Source organism: Microtus ochrogaster, linkage group LG9 (genome assembly GCF_000317375.1).
Source record: "Microtus ochrogaster isolate Prairie Vole_2 linkage group LG9, MicOch1.0, whole genome shotgun sequence".
In the NCBI taxonomy this organism is placed as follows: Eukaryota; Metazoa; Chordata; class Mammalia; order Rodentia; family Cricetidae; genus Microtus; species Microtus ochrogaster.
In genome coordinates, this window is record NC_022034.1 from 20,095,658 (window position 1) to 20,114,355 (window position 18,698).

The following is an 18,698-nucleotide window of genomic DNA, read 5'->3' on the forward strand; positions in this document are numbered from 1 at the left end:
CCTTCTGTTTCTATTATGTGGAACATTTTGAAGAGTATAGATATTAGCTCTTCTTGAAAATTCTGATAGAATTCAGCTTTAAAACCATCAGGCCCTGGGCTTTTATTGGTTGGGAGGTTTTTGATGGCAGCTTCCATCTTCTTGTGGCTTATAGGTCTATTTTAATTGCTCACCTGGTCTTGATTTAATTTTGGTATGTGGTATCTATCTAAAAAATTGTCCATTTTTTTTTACATTTTCCAGTTTTGTGGAGTACAGATTCTTTTAGTAGGACCTAGTGATTCTCTGCATTTCCTCAATGTCCATTGTTATGTCCTCCTTTTCATTTCATACTTTGTTAAATTGGATGTTCTCTCTCTTCCTTTTGATTAGTTTGGATAAGGGTTTGACAATCCTGTTGATTTTCTCAAAGAACCAGATGTTTGTTTCATTGATTCTTTGTATGGTTTTCTGTGTTTCTGTTTTGTTGATTTCAGCCCACAACTTGATTATTTCCTGTCTTCTTCTCCTTTTGGGCGAGTCTGCTTCTTTTTCTTTTTCTTTTCTTTTTTCTAGAGCTTTCAGGCATGCTGTTAGGTCATTGATGTGAGCTTTCTCCATTTTCCTTATGTGGACACTTGGTTCTATGAACTTTCCTCTTAACACAGCTTTCATAGTGTTCCATAGGTTTGGATATGTTGTTCCTTCATTTTCATTGAATTCAAGAAAGATTTTAATTTCTTTCTTCCTTGAGCCAGGAGTGGACCAGTCATTGACTGTTCAGTTTCCATGAGTTTGTAGGGTTTCTGGGTGTAGTATTGTTGTTTAATTCTAACTTTACTCCATGGTAATCTGATAAAACATAGTGGATTACTCCATTTTTTGTATCTGTGGATGTTTGCTCTGTTACCAAGAATGTGATCCATTTTAGAGAAGATTCCATGAGGTGCTGAGAAGAATTTATATTCTTTTTTGTTTGAGTAGAACATTCTATACATGTCTGTTAAGTCCATTTCATTCATTACATCTTTTAATTCTCTTATTTCTCTGTTAAGTTTCTGTCTGTTTGACCTGTCCATTGTTGAGAGAGGAGTGTTAAAATCTCCTAGAATTAGTGTGTGAGTTTTGATGTGTGATTCAAGTTTCAGTAATATTTCTTTTATATATGTGGATGCTCTTGATATAGGGTCATAGATATTCAGGATTGAGACTTCATCTTGATGAATTCTTCCTGTTGTGAGTATAAAATGTCCTTCTTCATCTCTTCTGATTGATTTTAGTTTGAAATCAATTATTTTAGATATTAGAATAGCCACACTTTCTTTTTTTTTTTTTTAGGTCCTTTTGATTGGAAAACCTTTTTCCAACCCTTTACTCTGAGGTAGTGTCTGTCTTTGAGGTTGAGGAGTGTTTCTGTTTTGTATCCATTCTCTTAGCCTGCGTCTTTTTATAGGTGAATTGAGACCATTGATATTAAGCGATATTAATAACCAGTGGTTGTTAGCTCCGGTTATGTTTTGCTAGTAGTTTTTGTATATTTCCCTTCTTTGGGTTATGCTAGTGGGGGATTATCAGATGCCTGTGTTATTGTGGGTGTAGTTAGCTCCCTTGGGTTGTGGTTTTTACTTCTAGTACTTTCTGTAAGGCTGGGTGTGTGTATAAGTATTGTTTAAATCTGTTTTTGTCATTGTATATCTTGTTTTCTCCATCAATGGTGAATGAAAGCTTTGCTTGGTATAGTAGTCTGGGCTTTCATCCATGGTCTCTTAGAGTCTGCAGCACATCTATCCAGGACCTTCTGGCTTTCATGGTTTCCATTGAGAAGTTAGGTGTAATTCTGATAGGCTTACTTTTATATGTTACTTGACCATTTCTTTTGCAGCTCTTAATATTCTTTCTTTGTTCTGTTTGTTATGTGTTTTGATTATTATATGGGGAGGATTTTTTTTGTTCCAGTCTATTTGGTGTTCTGTAATCTTCTTGTACCTTCATAGCTATATCCTCTTTTTAGATTGGAAAAGTTTTCTTCTATAATTTTGTTGAGTATATTTTTTTCTGTGTTTTTGAGCTGGAATTCTCCTTCTTACCCCTATTATTCTCAGGTTTGGTCTTTCCATGGTATTCCAGATTTCCTGAATGTTTTGTGTTAAGAATTTGTTGGATTTAATTTTTTCTTAGATCAATAAGTCTATTTCCTCAATAGAATCTTCAGCATCTGAGATTCTTTCTTCTATCTCTTGTATTCTGTTGGTTATACTTGTCTTTGTAGTTCCTGTTTGTTTACCCAGATTTTCCATTTCCAGAGATCCCTCAATTTGTGTTTTCTTTATTACCTCTTTTTCAATCTTCAAGTCTTGAACTGTTTCCTTCACTTGTTTGATTGCTTTTTCTTGGTTTTCTTGGGTTTCTTTGAGGGATTTATTAATTTCTTCCAGCTTTTTGTTTGTCTCTTTTCCATTTCTTTAAGGGAGTTTTTTTTTTTACTTCCTCTTTAAAGGTCTCCATCATTTTCATTAAGTAATATTTAAAGTCATTTTCTTCTATATCTTCTGGGTTAGGATGATCAAGTATTCATTTTGTGTGTCTGCTGGGTTCTGGTGGTATCATGTTGCTTTTTAGAATGTTGGAGGAGTTCTTGCATTGGCTTCCTTCAACTCTTCCCATCTCTTCCTTCAACTCTTATGTCTACAAGAATTGGTCTCCATGGAGCTAGCTAGGAAGGATGCCTTGGGGGAGGGGTAATGGCTGGGTATCAGATCAGCTCCCTGCTGGATGTTAGGAATGCTGAAGGTACCTGGCCTTTCACCCACATGGAGGTTTTAGGGAGTGGGGGTGGGCCACTGTTGTCTCATCTCTTATGCCCACCAAGTGTTGATCTCCACAGAGCTCGCAGGGAATGACACATTGGGGGCAGGGTAGATCCCATTTTATTTCTTTCTCTCAAGCCTATATACATTTTTTTAAATACTCTGTGACCAGTTTAGAGGTTTCCTTTTGTCTAAATCTGTCTTTATTGTATATCTGTAATCTTTTTTTCTGTTTTAAGTTGCTAATCAGGCATGGCTAGGACAAAAAATAGAGCTTGGCTCTTGGTTTTATTTCTGTTGGCTTCCCAATATGCAGAGGTACCCAGGAGAGTCATTCTTACTGTGTGGCCCCCTCATATCTGGGGTTCCTGTTGCTATCAGGTAGCTTGCAGGTAGCCCACAAACTTTTTTTGTCTGTGTGAGTAAAAATTAAATCCACCACACTGCATGCTTCCCAGCTTGGAAATGCTTCTGTGTACTGCCATGGAAATCAGCCATGTTGTGCTCAGTACTGAATGCCCTGGCAACTTTGTACCAAACCCACATGAGAGACACAGTTACAATTTTTTTCGGGTTTATGTGTTTTAGCACCCACTTCCCTCATGGGGTTTCAAGTATCTCAGGTCTTAAGCAAAAATTCTTGCCTCACAAGTTGGGCATCAAATGTAGCTGAATGCTTTACTGTGTTCCACCTGTCCCACCTGGTCCTTCTGCTGCTTGTAAGACAATCACTCAGAGACTTAATATGAACTATAATTGTTTGACTGATGACTCAGGCTTATTACTAACTACCTCTTACATTAATCTGTGTTTTGCCATGTAGCCCATGACTTACCAATAATGCTGTGGCATCTTACTCCTCTGGTGACTGTTGCCATGTCCAAGACATAGCCATCTTCTCTTTATATTCAGTTTTACTTCCCCACTTAGCTATATTCTGCCTTGCCATAGGCCAAGACAGCATTATTGATCAACCAATAAAAGCCACAAATCAGCAGTGTACAGAAGGACATCTGATATCATTCACCCACAAGATCATCTTTGCAGGATCTTGTGCTCCTTAGGCAAAGATACCGAGTTGGCCTTTTCATCTCCATAATATCATGAGACCAATTACTTATATTTGTAGTAACTATTAAATGATTTTCAATGAATGAATGTTTTATTAGAGAGATACTAAAATGATTTACTAATGGAGATTAATTGAAGAATAAAGAAAATAAAGATAATTATACTTGATGATAATTTTAAAATAAGAATAAAATCATCATTAGAAGATGCAATAAAATAAATAATATATTTGAGATATGATAACTAAATGTGTTATTTTTCATTGCTGATAATTTAACAATACAATAGACAACACAATTCTGTCCTTATGAGAAGTTTCATTACTCATAGTAAACTTTTGGTGTTGAGAAAGAATAAGAGAAAAATCAAAGGATAAGGAAACATGGGAGGATATTTAGATAGAATTAGGAAAAGTACATTTTCCTATCATAGTGGATTTCTGAGGGAGAAAATTGAAGTGAAGAACCCTTCTAGAAACACTGTACAAATTCAGATAACATGAGAATATAGGCAGTGATTTTCTGTAATTAACTTCATGAAATATAATTTTCCTAAGTGTCAGGAAAAACATTGTCTCACATACTTCCTAATATTAAATATTCATGTTCATATTATCATATAGCATATCAAAAGTTTTCTTAAATTTCTAATCACAAAGCCTGTGTTCAATATAAATGCTGTATTTATAAATAGCTCTTATTATACTGTGTATACAATATACCACATTTATTTGGGGTCATACATAATTTATTGTTTGCATTGTTAAGCTTTTGAAATGTTTTTCCAGAAACTAAATCCAGAAGAGGAGATATATGCTTTAAACTTAGTTTGATATGTTTTTTTTTTTTCTTAGTCTGGGTTGTCAAGAGGAACAGAACTGCTAAAACAAATCTACACACACACACACACACACACACACACACACACACACACACGGGATGTCTTAGAATAGTTCACAGGTTGTAGCCTAGGTAGTCCAATGGCTACCAATGGAAGGTTCAAGAGTCCAGGAATCTTTCAGCTCACAAGGTTGGATGTTTTAGCTGGCTTACAATATATACTGGAATCACAAAGAATTAGTCTCTAATACCAATGAAGGAATAAACTTGCTCGTCAGTGTAAGGGCAAACAGCAAATAGAAAAAAATTCTTCTTCCATAACCTATTTATAGGCGTCCAAAACAATGTGACACCCAGATTAAAGGTTTATTTTCACACCTGGAAGGATCTGGATTGAAGTAGGTCTTCCTACTTTAAATGACTTAAGAAAAATTTGTGCACAAAAGTTAAATTATTTTCTGTTTACTTTTTATCATGGAGTTTTCAAATTTATATACCCACATGCATCTATCAAAACTTAAAGTTACATGCTTTCAAATGTGATAATTTATTAATCATATTCAGAAACTTTTATGTCAATATTTGTTAAAAGCCAGATAATTGAGGCCTATTTAAGTTACAAATATGTCAAATGAAAACATGTCTTGCTATTGTAGATTATTTTATACTTTTCCCTTTAGATATATAATACCTGAAGAGTTCTAATTTTTTCTATTATTTCTATGGGACAGTTAGAGATAAGTTGGCTATGTTGTTTATGAAGCAGAAATATATCTCTGTTAGAAATCATTCTCCATGCTACCTGCTTTTATTTATTAGGGTTAGCAAGATTTGTCATGTGGATTTCATCATTTAAGAGCAGTTTTGACTGTAATAAAATTAGACATCCATTAGTATTGAAAATAAACTTTAGTTTAGTTGCCTGCTCTTCCTGCTTTTAAGTTACACAAACACACACACACACACACACACACACACACACACACACATATGATTGGTCAGCTGATAAAGCTGTAGAAGTCAGACTTCACATAGAACAAGGACAACAAAACTGAACAGAATATGTGCATTTTCCTGTCCATCCTCAAAACAATTCTGAATTTTGGATCACAATTATGTGAGGAAGGTTAGGATGCCAAGAAGACATTTATTAATGTTCATTGCCCAGATTCTCTCTTTCCACCCATGCTCTAGCACTAAATAAAATATAGAATTATGATCAAATTCTGACTGGAGTATCCTGTGAAGCTTGATTGTCTCAAGCAGCATCTTGACTCTGTTCTGGATATAGAACTCTAATGTCTGGGCCAGCTGATCCTATCAGAGATTTCTCAGGTGGTCTTCCTTGATCAAACCTGATTTTTCTTAACTCAGAATGAATCCACAGCCTTTCATTTTCTGTGGAAACAAAAGCAAATTCTACTTTCCAAAGTAACGTACATTTTGACTTCAATGTTGAAGTCAGTATATTTTCAAAATGCCTACCTCAGATTAATTAAGCAGCATTTATAAATAAATACCTTTTAGCAGCTGTTGCTCTTTCCCCAGCATTCAAACAATTCAAAGAGAACATAATTATATACAGTATCCAGACTATCTCAGTATTTTTCATCTTTATGTGGCTTTATTTTAGCCTCTATTTCTTTTATTTTTACTTTTAATTTTTTTGAGACAGGTTCTTTGTGTATCTTTGGTTCTTTACTCCCTTTGTAGACCAGGCTGTCACTGAACTCACAGAGATCCACCTGCCTCTGCCTCCCAAGTGCTGGGATTAAAGGTGTGTGCCTCCATGCCTTGAACTCACAGAGGTCTGCCTGCCTCTGTCTTCTAAGAGTTGGGATTTAAGGTGTGTACCACCACACCCAAGTACTCTCTTTCTTTTTTTATTTTAAGGACTTTAACCTTTTCCTCTTCTCTCCCAAATCCGCATATATTTTTAACACACTGTAAAACATCTAGAGCTTTTCTTCATCTTTGAATCTCTCTTTGCTGTATATCTCTCTTTTTCTGACCACGTGAGCCTTTAATTCTCTGAGCAATATGGAGAGGATAAAAGCCAAGGCTTTGAGACTGGTTCCAGCCCATTCCTTAGCATTCTGAGATTCCAGCCTCATGGCTGAGGTAATGGCCAGAGCCACGTTTATTGACACAACTTTATGGCATTTCAAGGTCCTTGCCAGCAAGCAAGCTGCAACAGTGTGCTCACAAACCACATTCAAATGTGCTGTAGCTGGACCTCCTGCCTGAAAGAGTCAGAGTTTGCACTGACAATATGGTCCAGAAAGTTGGCATTTTAAAACAGCATGGATTTTTTTCCTGAAAACCAAAAAGAATGCAGTCAACTTTTCATCAACACCATTTAAGTGTTTTGTTGCAGGACCTCTTAAAAGAGCTGCAATATTTTTAGCTAAAGCTGTGTCAGGGAGACTCTCTTAAATGAGACACATTTGCCTCTAGCAAACTGAGCCCACCTGAGAAAATGTTGCTATTGATAAGCTGTGTTTAACTCTATTCTTTTTTTGTCTAGAATTACTTCCCAAACTCTGTCAGGCTTTAGGTGGATGCAGGTGTCCACATGGGTGTCATTTGTTGTCTGAGCTTTCTGTCCTGCCTGGTTCACACATTTTTTAAGTCCCAAAGAATTCACACAGTGTTCTACATTAGTTATGAACTGATTGGCTCATTAGCCCAGGTTTCTTGTTAACTCTTATAACATGAATTAACCATTTATTCTTAACCAATTATTTCCTTCTTATCAGAATTCTCCTGTTCTCATTGACCCACCTCTACTTCCTGCCTGGTTGCCCCACCTGTACTTCCTGCCTAGCTACTGGCCAATAGGCGTTTATTTAAAATATAATTGACAGAACACAGAGCATTCTCCCACACCAAGGAAAGGGTGTTAATTTATTGTCTAGAAAGTTAATTTTTTTAATTATATATTTATTACTTTCTTCTTTAATGATGTCTTGATTATGCTGTTCAATAAATAATACTATTTTGCATGTATTAATATAGCCTAATGTCTAATCCCAGTTGATTAAAAATTAATAAAGCAATACAACATGTATTCAGTCATATAATGAGTTATGCATAATTATGCATTCACATGAAGTTCAAAAATGATTGTTAAAGATAAGTGAATAAACAGGCTTATACTGAAGAGTTACAGGAATGCTAGTAAATACATATATGCTCACCACTGGTCTATGGCAGAAATTAAAAAAAAATTCTCAGAATCCCCCCTTAGTTTGCTTTCTGTAAATTGAAAAATATATTATCACTGATATCATGTAGACTTTTAAAGAAATACATATTTAAAGAACTTAGAGCATAGTAAGTGGTTGGATAAATGTCAGTTAGCATTATTGCTTAGCTCATGGAGCTTAACAGGGTATCTACTCTATGCAATTTGAGTAAAACCTACCAAACATCATCCATTTATTTGTAAATCACATAATGATTAAAAACAGAGTATGAAGTCTATAGAATTAATCTACTGTAATTACATGATTCTTTTGAATAACATTCTAACTACCCAAAATTTTTAGACTGCTCTCTCTTCTACAAGGGAACATTATATTTTCCTATAAATATTTAACCCTTTAATATGGATTCAGGAACTATTGAATTGTTAGTATCACACTGTAACCCAGTAGAGACACTTAGATATCTCTGAATTTTTTTAATACTTCTTTGCTTCTGGTTCAGTAATACATAGTGTAAATGACAGTATTAACCTATGGCTACTTTCCATTGTAAAGTAAAGATGTCACATAGATAGAATGAATCCTTTAAAGTTGTGTTTTCTAATATATGGGACTGGAAGGCCAGTGATGGAAGGGAAGTGTCCTTTGGTAGAAAGATACATTCACATTTGTCATACTTGTAGTGATCTATTTCCCATAAGAAATAAATTGTGAATATGAGCACATGATATATATAAAATTGTCCGATAGAAAACTGTTGAAGTTTTTGAAAACATATTCAATATCGTAGGATTATCAAGAAATTCCAAATTAAGACAATAATGAAACTTCACCACAATCCATTAATAATGTCCAAATGTACACAACATTGATCATGGTAAGTATTGGTGAGGAACAGAACACCAAAACTCAGAATGTTCCTACTGTTTAAAACACTGACTATTGTGAAACATGGCATTTACTCATCAAAGATACAGCACCATATAGTTTGAAATTTACCCAAATAAATTGCAGTCATGTGTTGACACAGATTTGAAACACATGTCCATATGGAAATTTTGTAGGTCATTCTTTAGTTTCTTTAGCAATAAAATGAAAAAGCAACTTTGGTACATATACACAATAAAATATTATTGAGCCCTAAGGGGAAATGGGCTTTCAAGCCTAAAAAGAAAAAGAAAGAATCTGAACAGCACACTGCCAACTGATGTAAAACCAACCTGAAAAGATTACATATTGTACTTCTCCATTTATATGAAGTTCTGTGTAAAGGCAAAGCTTGGGACTTATTAAAATAATTAATGGTTGATATGAGTAAAGAGCAGTAGTATGGCGTATGCTAATAACATTTTCTATCTACTCTTTAAAATATACCCAGGTTAGAATTCTATTTACACTTATAAAGGCTGATCACATTCAATGTGGGACAGTTGTACATATACATATATGTACATATATACAATTATAATATATATATATATATTCATTCTGATTGCTGTGGTAGAGAATCAAAGGTATTTAGCTTGACTCCTTAAGATTCTCATTATAAATCTGTTCAACACTCTTTCTCTCTCCCTGCATTGGATGTCACTTTAAGCACAAGAATAATTTTTATTTTCTTGTTTATGTTCCTATGTCATTTTGATCTTCATGCCTTGACCTGAAATCTACTTTCAAATTTTTAAATTCATTGCCTCTGTTTCCTAATTTAGGATGTATCTTATGTTGTACTTCCTTAATAAAGGCTTTGAGGGACTTAAGTCAATTTTGTTTTATGCCTCTGTCTTCCAAGTACCTTGCAGTATTCTCTATGCTATTGATCCATTTTATATCACTTTATTACTAACTTTCATCTGAAGTTCCATGATTGATCTATTTATGTTTTTAATGTTTCCTAAAAAATTAATGCCTTGACTCAATGATATCTGTTATGTATAAGTAGAGTGGGCTCACAATATGTACACAAAATGACATGGAATGAATTTGACTCAAACTATTGAGCATCAGAATATCTCTCTGTGTTTTAAGAGAGCCACTACTTTTTCTTCTAAGATTCATTGTTGTACTTTTAACTCCATGATTTTATGACAAATGTAGTAAAAATTCAGAATTTTTTCCATTCATAGATCTGATTGAAACAATATATGAAGTATTTTATAAATATGATGATTCAAATTTGGTCATCTAAAAATTATATATTACACATATAATATTATATATGCATAGTATATTCCATATGTCAAAAATGTAATATCAGGCTTAATATATATATATATATATATGTATGTATGTATATATATGATTACAAATGTGAGGCTTTTATAGTTAAATATTTTCTTGTAAGGCACAAATATTACTTAAGATATATCAGTATCTATAGCACAAATAATAAAATCCTACAAACCTAAATTGGTATTCACTATCTCCTTTTTAATATTTTAAACTATGTTAAAAGAATGGGAAGAAAATTAAATTGACTACTGTTCTAAATTAATGAAGTATTTTCTGTCTTCCAAGAAATATGATTGCTCTGATGCTGTTTCCTGGTTGACTGATATGTCACTTTTTCATGTTTAATGTTCCAGGAAGAACCCTATGTCCTTTTTAAGAAGTCTGACAAACCTCTCTATGGGAATGATCGATTTGAGGGCTACTGTATTGATCTCCTACGAGAGTTATCTACAATTCTTGGCTTCACATATGAAATCAGACTTGTGGAGGATGGGAAATATGGAGCCCAAGACGATGTGAATGGACAATGGAATGGGATGGTCCGTGAGCTAATCGATCATGTGAGTATCCTTTTCCACTTCCTATCACTGTTGGATGATTGTTGTAAACATTCAAAGCATATATTTTTGTCACTAAAAATGAACAAATCCAAGAAGATTCTATATCCCTCTTTGAGAAAGATGTCTACACTAAATTATTTTGGATTAAGTGGTTTGATATTTGCTGATAGCTGGTCTTAATTTTTCTGTCATGATGTGATTTCCCAAAAGTGAATTCATTTTCACTGTGCTAATTTTTAATAAGCAGAGAATAAACAATGTATATTCTAAATATCTTATTTTAGGATAGGATAGTTTGAGATAAAATCATTGTACCTATGTGGAAAGAAACAAAGAATGAAATAATGTACAAAAAGAACACAAGAAATTTAATCATAAAAATAGATGTTTTAGCTGTCTTATTCATCATTTGACTTGTTTTCATTGACAAAATAGATGTTCTTTATAAGCCAGAAAGTACTAACTCAGAATTAGTGTTTTAAAAAATTAATTTATTTGAAATATATTCTTATATTTTAGAACATTATATGGGATTGTATTTCATTTAATATATTGTGAAATTTGTTTACTTTGAGAATTTCCATAGGAAAAGTCACAATACAACTAATATTACAAAATAAATTTATTATTACTATGGTAAGAAGCATAGAAAATAATGAAAATAATTATCTTTAAAAAATTATTGTGTTGCTATGTCTGATAATACAAGGGTAGACTCCCAGTTACTTAGGAGGATAGTGCAAGAGGATCACAAGTTCTAGACTGGCTTAGGCTTAAAAAAAAAAAAAGCAAAAGGAAGTGTGGAAAAAAGTGCAGTGGAAGATTCCTTGCCTATCATTTGAAAGGTATATGTCTAATTACCAATACTGAGAAAAATAAAAAGTTAAGAAAAAGAACAATATTAACTGTTATCTCAATAAATCTCTTACCAATGCAAATCAAATCTGTACACATTTTGCTCATCATCATTTTATATCAAATTTTACTTTATTTTGTTTTTATTCTTTGACAATTTAATACATGTATATAATGAATTTTAGTCATATTCTTTCCCTATTCTCCTATTACATACCCCTCAATATCCTGCTAAATTTCTCCTTTTCAAACCCCCTCTGCTCTTTCCGTATTTTCTTATTTTTAATTGTTTCACCCTCTTTGTCTAATCGGAGTTGTTTTCACAAGCATGAATTGGAAGTTATTTATTGGAGCATGGACAACTTATCTGTGGCTACACCCTTAAAGAAGTTGAAACCACTTCCTCTAGCATCCAATAACTGCTCATAGACATGCAGAGAGAGGTGGAGCCTCCTAGATCCATTTACTAACCTTGATGACATAGATGCTCCATCACTTACTATCAACATTTTTCCTGCTATGGGATTATGCATTAACCACTGCCTATCAACTTGCACATTATTTATTAACAGCTCTTTGCTGATGTTTATTTACTGTTACATAAGCTTTCTTTCCCAGAGGCAGGGGAAGAATGGATTTGCTTTGATCAGAAACTGAATAACAATACAAATAAATTATTAATTTCATTCAAATAATTCATATTTCTCTTATTTGCCTAGGATTTACTAAATAATATTCCAAGTTCTAGACTTTATCAGCTATTTTTCAGAAGTTTTGCATGACTAGGACATTTGTATTTTAATTTTACATAGTCTTTTAAAACCCGCTAAAATATTAGATTATTTTTTCATCTTGCAGCCAAATGTGAAATATTAAACTGTACTGTTGCTATCTATTTAATATTTGTTATTACTATTATTTACTAATTGTAATTTGTAGCTTATTAGTGACTTAACTGGGATTGTTTAAGCAGAAATGATTATTTATTGTTTTTCGTCTTTGTAAAGTCAGGGATAGCAAATGGGCCTGGTGTGGTTCTGTCCAGAGCATCAAGATGTGGTGTCTACTTGTGACTGCTTGTATGTTCCCCTGAGTATGCCACCAGAAGGTCTAGACTATTCTATCAGAAATTCAACAACTTCATCCTGATTTGTAAAAGTCTTCAAATTGTATTTATTGTCTTTCCTAGTTCCTAAATCCAGAGATAAGTATTTTGTGAAGAAAAAAAGAGAGATTATGAGTAGTGGCTGCGTATGAAATATGTAACTCAAGCAACAACCTGTGATGCAATGTCAGTTCTCGTATAGAACATATAAATTTTACATGTAGGAAGTGGGTTTGCAAACAGAAATGAAGATGTTTATTTCTGAAAATAGGTGCTGTAACTTCTCCAATTGCTACAATGTGCATACTCTGTAGAAATCTGTGAGAATTTATTTGGTTAGAATATAGAAATTTTACTGCACAGACATTTTAAAATATAAGTTGTCTCCATATATATGCAATTAATACTTTTGTAATTGGACATTGTGCGATTGAATTTTGAAAAACATTTTTATTAGTTTTCTATAATTTCTTCCTTTATAGATTATCTGTATATATTTTCTCAAGGAAGTCAGAGTCAAAAATAGTGACTAGGAAATAATGTGTTAGAGTCGTAGAAAATGGCATACCATACCAAAACTAGGAGTGAGACACACAGCTTTAGCTCAATGGTGTGATTTCTGACTAGTATGCACAAGGATCTCGGGCTCACACAGGTAGAAGCAGCATGCACACACACACACACACACACACACACACACACACACACACACACACTGAGGAATATGTGGACATCATTACTTTTATTATTTCTCAAAAAGTATTTCTTTTAATATTGAGATCACTGGCATATATTCAGGCTTTTCATTCATTTTACTCTTGCTGTCATGACTTAATTTGTTTTCTTTTTGTCACTAACAAGACAACAGTCTACATTTACATACTCATTTCCATGACTTCCTCATGTCTCTGTTTCCCCTAAAGCAGTGGTTCTCAACATTTAGTGTTCATATTAAGCTAATTATAGTCAACATATGTTTTCTTTCTAAAATTTTATCTTACCTTTCAAATTTGCGGACATGCACACTTCTACCCAGTTTAGTAATTCATACTGGTAACCAGACTAGCATCACTTACCTCCCATTGCTTATTTTTCTTTTATCAGGTTATACTCTGTGAGCTTGATTACCAGATTTATACTGAACTTTCAATGTTATTTGTCTTCATCTCTGAGTTTTACATGTGTCTTATTCCATTTACTGTGTTTTCATCATAAATCTGTCACAAGGAGCTAAAAGGCAACATGTACCAAACAGAATCCATCTTCTATCTTCTTTAAGCATAGGATGTCTGAAGGCTTCTCCCTGCCTGTTCATATTATAAAAATTCAATACATTTTCCAGCCTAAAATTTAGTAGTCATTTAAAAATTATTTCTCAATTCTTCATAGCTTATTCAGTATGTCTCTTAAGTAACTCAGAAAGCTTACCAACTCTGTCAATGTTAATATTTCAGCATAATGATATTTCCCTTCTAATCCATCATCTATATTGTATTCTGTTAGTCTTGTTACAGAAAGAGAAATTTTATTATGTCTATCCTTGCTTAAAGTTTGTCATGAATTTGCAATGCTCTGAAGCTATATAGCCACAATAATATATTTGCAAGCCCTAAATGAAAACAAATTACAGTTTATTTCTTTAAAAAAAAATTCTTGAGTTATTCTCAATCTTTACCCAAACTTCCCCATCGCCTCTGTGCTAGAAGGCTCTTGTACAAGGACCGAGTCAATATAGCTCAGCTAAATTCAAGGAGGAAGGAAAATGAGGACATAGTTTCTATTTCTCTTTTTCAGAGGCTGCATAGGCGTGTTTGTGCTAATACCTAGAATTCACCAGTTCCTAACACTGATAGCTGCTATATGCAAGCTTCTCTCTCATTCTGTTTCCTATAGTCCTTTCTTAGATTCCTTTTGCTACTAGCCTCAACTATATTTTCTCAATCTATGACCATCAGTTATTTTGGCTGTACACCACTTACAGGCTTGGTAGAAATTCATTTCACTCTCTGCCCTGCAAGCCTCTGAATTTGGAAGCCTAGACCTGGATTGAAAATTTCTTTTGGCTAGTTCATTTAGTGTGTTACTGAGGTTTTCACTGATGTGCCTGAGCCAGTTTTTTTCTCTTTGCTCTCATCGTTGCCTGTGTTACTAATCCCAGTGAAATAAAAAAATAAAAACTTCTCAGTTTCTATTTGAGCATCTTCTCTGTACCTCCTGAGAGCCAACTGTCCTGTTTTTGTATTTCAATTTGTTTTGATTTTTCCAGCTGAACCCATGTAGAGTGATGTTCTTTTACTGTATTAATGTAAGCAAGTTCTTTTTGGTCACCCCTGTCCTCATCCCTCCCTCAATTCATTTCCTCCGAATTCCTTTCATTTAGGTATACTCTGCAGCAGTATTGTCATTCTCCAGAGAAGAACACGTGTGATGTTTCCACAATTCCTTTAATGGTAACAGTAGTACACATTATCTTAGTTACTGAATTAATAGATATTTTACTTAAAAATATATTTTACTTGAAATACACACACATACACACACACACATATATATAATGTGCACACAGCTAGTATTAAAGCTTTGAATATAAAGTTAGATAATAGTGCTTCTTACTTACAGCATCCCTAGATATAAGGTTTTAAAATGTGCCACTAAGATGAGTGTGGAACAAATACTTGTAATCCTTGTTATTTATGGGCCAGAGCTTGAAGTCAGTCTAAACAACACAAAGAGAACAAGTCTATTACAAAAGAAACACCAAAATTAAAAGTGTCTTTTTGGTTTTAGTTACTTATCTACATATTTGGTTATTAGGCATTACCTGTGTACATGAGGCAAAAATGTTCCATGGTTGCTCTAGAATATTGGATATTAACTACAGGCCAATTTATGACTTTTCCTTGAGTCATTTGGAAAAGTTCAGAAAGTTTTGCTGTTCTTAAATTCAACATGCTCTTAAACATCTATCAAGATAGCCCTTTACAATATAGAACTATCTGGAAAATTGTCCATTCTGTAGTAGATGCAGTGATCTAGGCTAATCTGGTTTTTTTTAGTCCCCATTTAGAAAGGCAGAGATCCCCCTTCCCCACATTTTAATCAAAATCACAGTGTGGATATTACCGGAAGAATTATTGGACCCACCTTAGACATGTGCCTACTTCAGAGATAATCCCAGGTCTGGGTTTGGGAGGGAACAATCTAAGTGTCTCATGTCTGGAACAGTGTGATCATGACATTTATGTCACACTTAGTGTAACTTTATGTGAGCTTTAGTGTGCAGGCAATAAACACATATTTCACACAAGATTCTTTTCTCGACTACTTAAGGATATTGCCATATTTGGCAGGGGCAGTTTAACTAAAATGGACATTACAGTACAACTAAAATGAAAAATAAAAGGTTGTAGAAATCTCAGAATTACAAGTATGGAAAAACATGTAATTAAAAGAATGAAAACCAGAAATTCCCCTTATGTACCTTGTATTGTAGAAACATAATTAAATATGAAATCCTCTTCCAATTTAGAAAACCACTCCACAAAATTAAATGATACAAATTTGATTATCTGATAAGCCCTAAAGAAAAATGTGATGACAGTCATTATCTGTCGGCTAAGTAATTTCAAAGACAGAGCATCCCCAGTCCTTCACAGAGCCAAGCAGTGCTGTGTTGATTTGAATGATGAATATGCCCCAGAGGTTCACATGGTTACAAGGTACCCCATTGGGATTGATGTTAGGAAACTCTGGGTCTCCCTACTTTGATGGATTTTCTCTGGAACTATAAGTCCAAATAAACTTTTTGATAACTCACTTTTGGTCACTGTGTTTTATCACAGTAACTGAGAAGTAACTAATACAGATTGTGCTGCATACATGCTCTCAACATCATCACTGTATTTATTTTTCTCTATGTGAGTATATTTGCCTAATATGGAGTTGTTCTAAATTCACGTAGTTACCATTTCTGTAAGATATCTGATTTTATCCAAAGAGAAAACAAATTAAAACTTTATGGCAAGAAGTAGTTTTGTGACTTTGAGTCAGGTTATTTGGAGGTTAACTTCTTAGCTTCAACAGATCTTGAAACATAAGGGCCTTATTTTTATTCAAGATAATATTTAAAGGACATACTTCCATTTTTGTGGTAATCTTAAAATTCTCTAGATACTTTAATACTGCATAGGTATAACACACATACACACACACACACACACACACACACACACACACACCACTTCAAAGGGAGAGAGAAGACTTGAGCATTTATCAAAGAAACAGTAAGTTTCTAAGTACCAATCATCTCCTGAAACATCGGCTTTTGGGTAGTCTTATAGTATCACACATGAAATCCCCGTGTGAAATAAAGCTTATATCTAATCAAACCATATTTTATTCCTGTACACAACTGTCTTGCTGCTGTGCACCAATGGACACATCTTGCCAGTAAGTCAGTATTAGAAAATGCTGGGTCCAATGCTGGATAAGATCACTGCTGAGTTTTCTCTTCCAAATACTGAACAGTATCTCTGATCTTATGTAGGATTACTAGCTTAGAGAGTTTCCTGATCAATTTTAGATTGGTTTCTTTGTGCTCTTCATCTAAAGTGAATAATGACTTCAGCAATAGGGTCTTACTATACTGTTATGGTAGTCAGCAAAGAATAACGACAGTAGCTGTGCTGGTTTTCGTGTTTTGGGGGGCCTAACTGACCCATAACTGATAGGAAGGCATCCAACGCATGGCAATGAGATCTTCATTTAATAATACAAGAGCTTAGTTCTATTTACACTCCATATAACATGTTGGTTTTTAGTAGGCTTGAAAACTATTGGATTTTATAGTTTTACTATTTACTGATCCACCACTATACATTTTCATCACCCACATCCCTTTATTACCATGCAAACATAACCTTGAATATGTCATTCCTCTCCTTTAGTGACACTCACTATACTCTGTGAATGAATGCTTTTATTCCTGCAGTCCATGTAGTTTTTCCATGTGTTCCTTTTCTTTCTTGGTAAAGCCTTCCATCAATACCTCATTTCCCTATTATCCACCAACATTCACTGTTGAACTTTTCCTGCCTTAATATTTTCCTCTATTTTCTATTTTGAATAATTTTTTAAAAAATTCTCATACAATATATTTCAACCATATTCATTCTTGAAACTTCATGCTCTCTCTAAAGAAACAAACAAATAAAAACACTGAAAGAAGGACAAAAAAATTCAAATAAAAAGAAACAAAAAGTCCACAACAAAATGTGGAGTCCACTATAGGTTGGTTAATTACTTCTGAGTACATCCTTGCCCTAGAATATATTTGATATACTCAATGACACTCCTTTGGAGAAAACCACATTTCTATTTTCCAATAGGTATCAGTTGCAAAGAGCTTTTTTATCAGTGGAGCTTGTACCACTTCCAACCTCGGTTCTCAGATTTTTCAATCTATATTTTAATATGTGCCTTCCCATATGATGTCGACGATCTGTAGCCTATTTCTTTTTTTCTGGCTTCCAGATTCACTCCAGGTTAAGATAAATGAAGATTAGAAGTCAGGATACATGTATGTAAAAAAGAAATGCAGCATTTGTCTTACTGAGTCAGGGTGTACCTTCTTCCATATACAGCTATGGTAATGTCACAGAAGAGGAATGGAAGACATCAGATGCAGAGGGGAGTTTCAAAGTGCAGACTTTTGAACATGACATTGTTGCTGTATAGCTCAGCCCACAGCAACTGGGTTGAAATGCACAAAACCTGAGTAAAGCCAAACTGGTCAATATTCCAGGAAGAATGGAGGAGGGAAAACCAACTCCTGTTAGAGTTATATGCTGTTGATTGTTGCTTAAGGAGATAAAGACACTCTTTTATGGCAATTGGTAGGTTATCAATGTCCCAGTGGAGGGACACACACCCAGAAGCATAAAGATGGTACTAACTGAATTCAGTGAGTTACTAATAAAAAAAACAATAAAAGAAGGCATAAGTATTAGAAGTCAGATGAGTTAGGGGCATTAAGTGGAGTG

At 34.0% G+C, this 18,698-nt stretch overlaps 1 protein-coding gene across 6 annotated transcripts in view; it reads left to right on the top strand.

Annotated features, from left to right (window-relative positions):
* Grik2 (glutamate ionotropic receptor kainate type subunit 2) overlaps window positions 1-18,698 on the top strand; it is a 588,331-nt gene that overhangs the window by 384,195 nt on the left and 185,438 nt on the right. For all 6 annotated transcript variants that reach the window (XM_026787407.1, XM_005363515.2, XM_005363512.2 and 3 more), the window contains exon 11: window positions 10,491-10,697. In XM_026787407.1, the coding sequence (XP_026643208.1) occupies window positions 10,491-10,697 (207 nt within the window). The remainder of the gene's footprint in view (window positions 1-10,490; window positions 10,698-18,698) is intronic.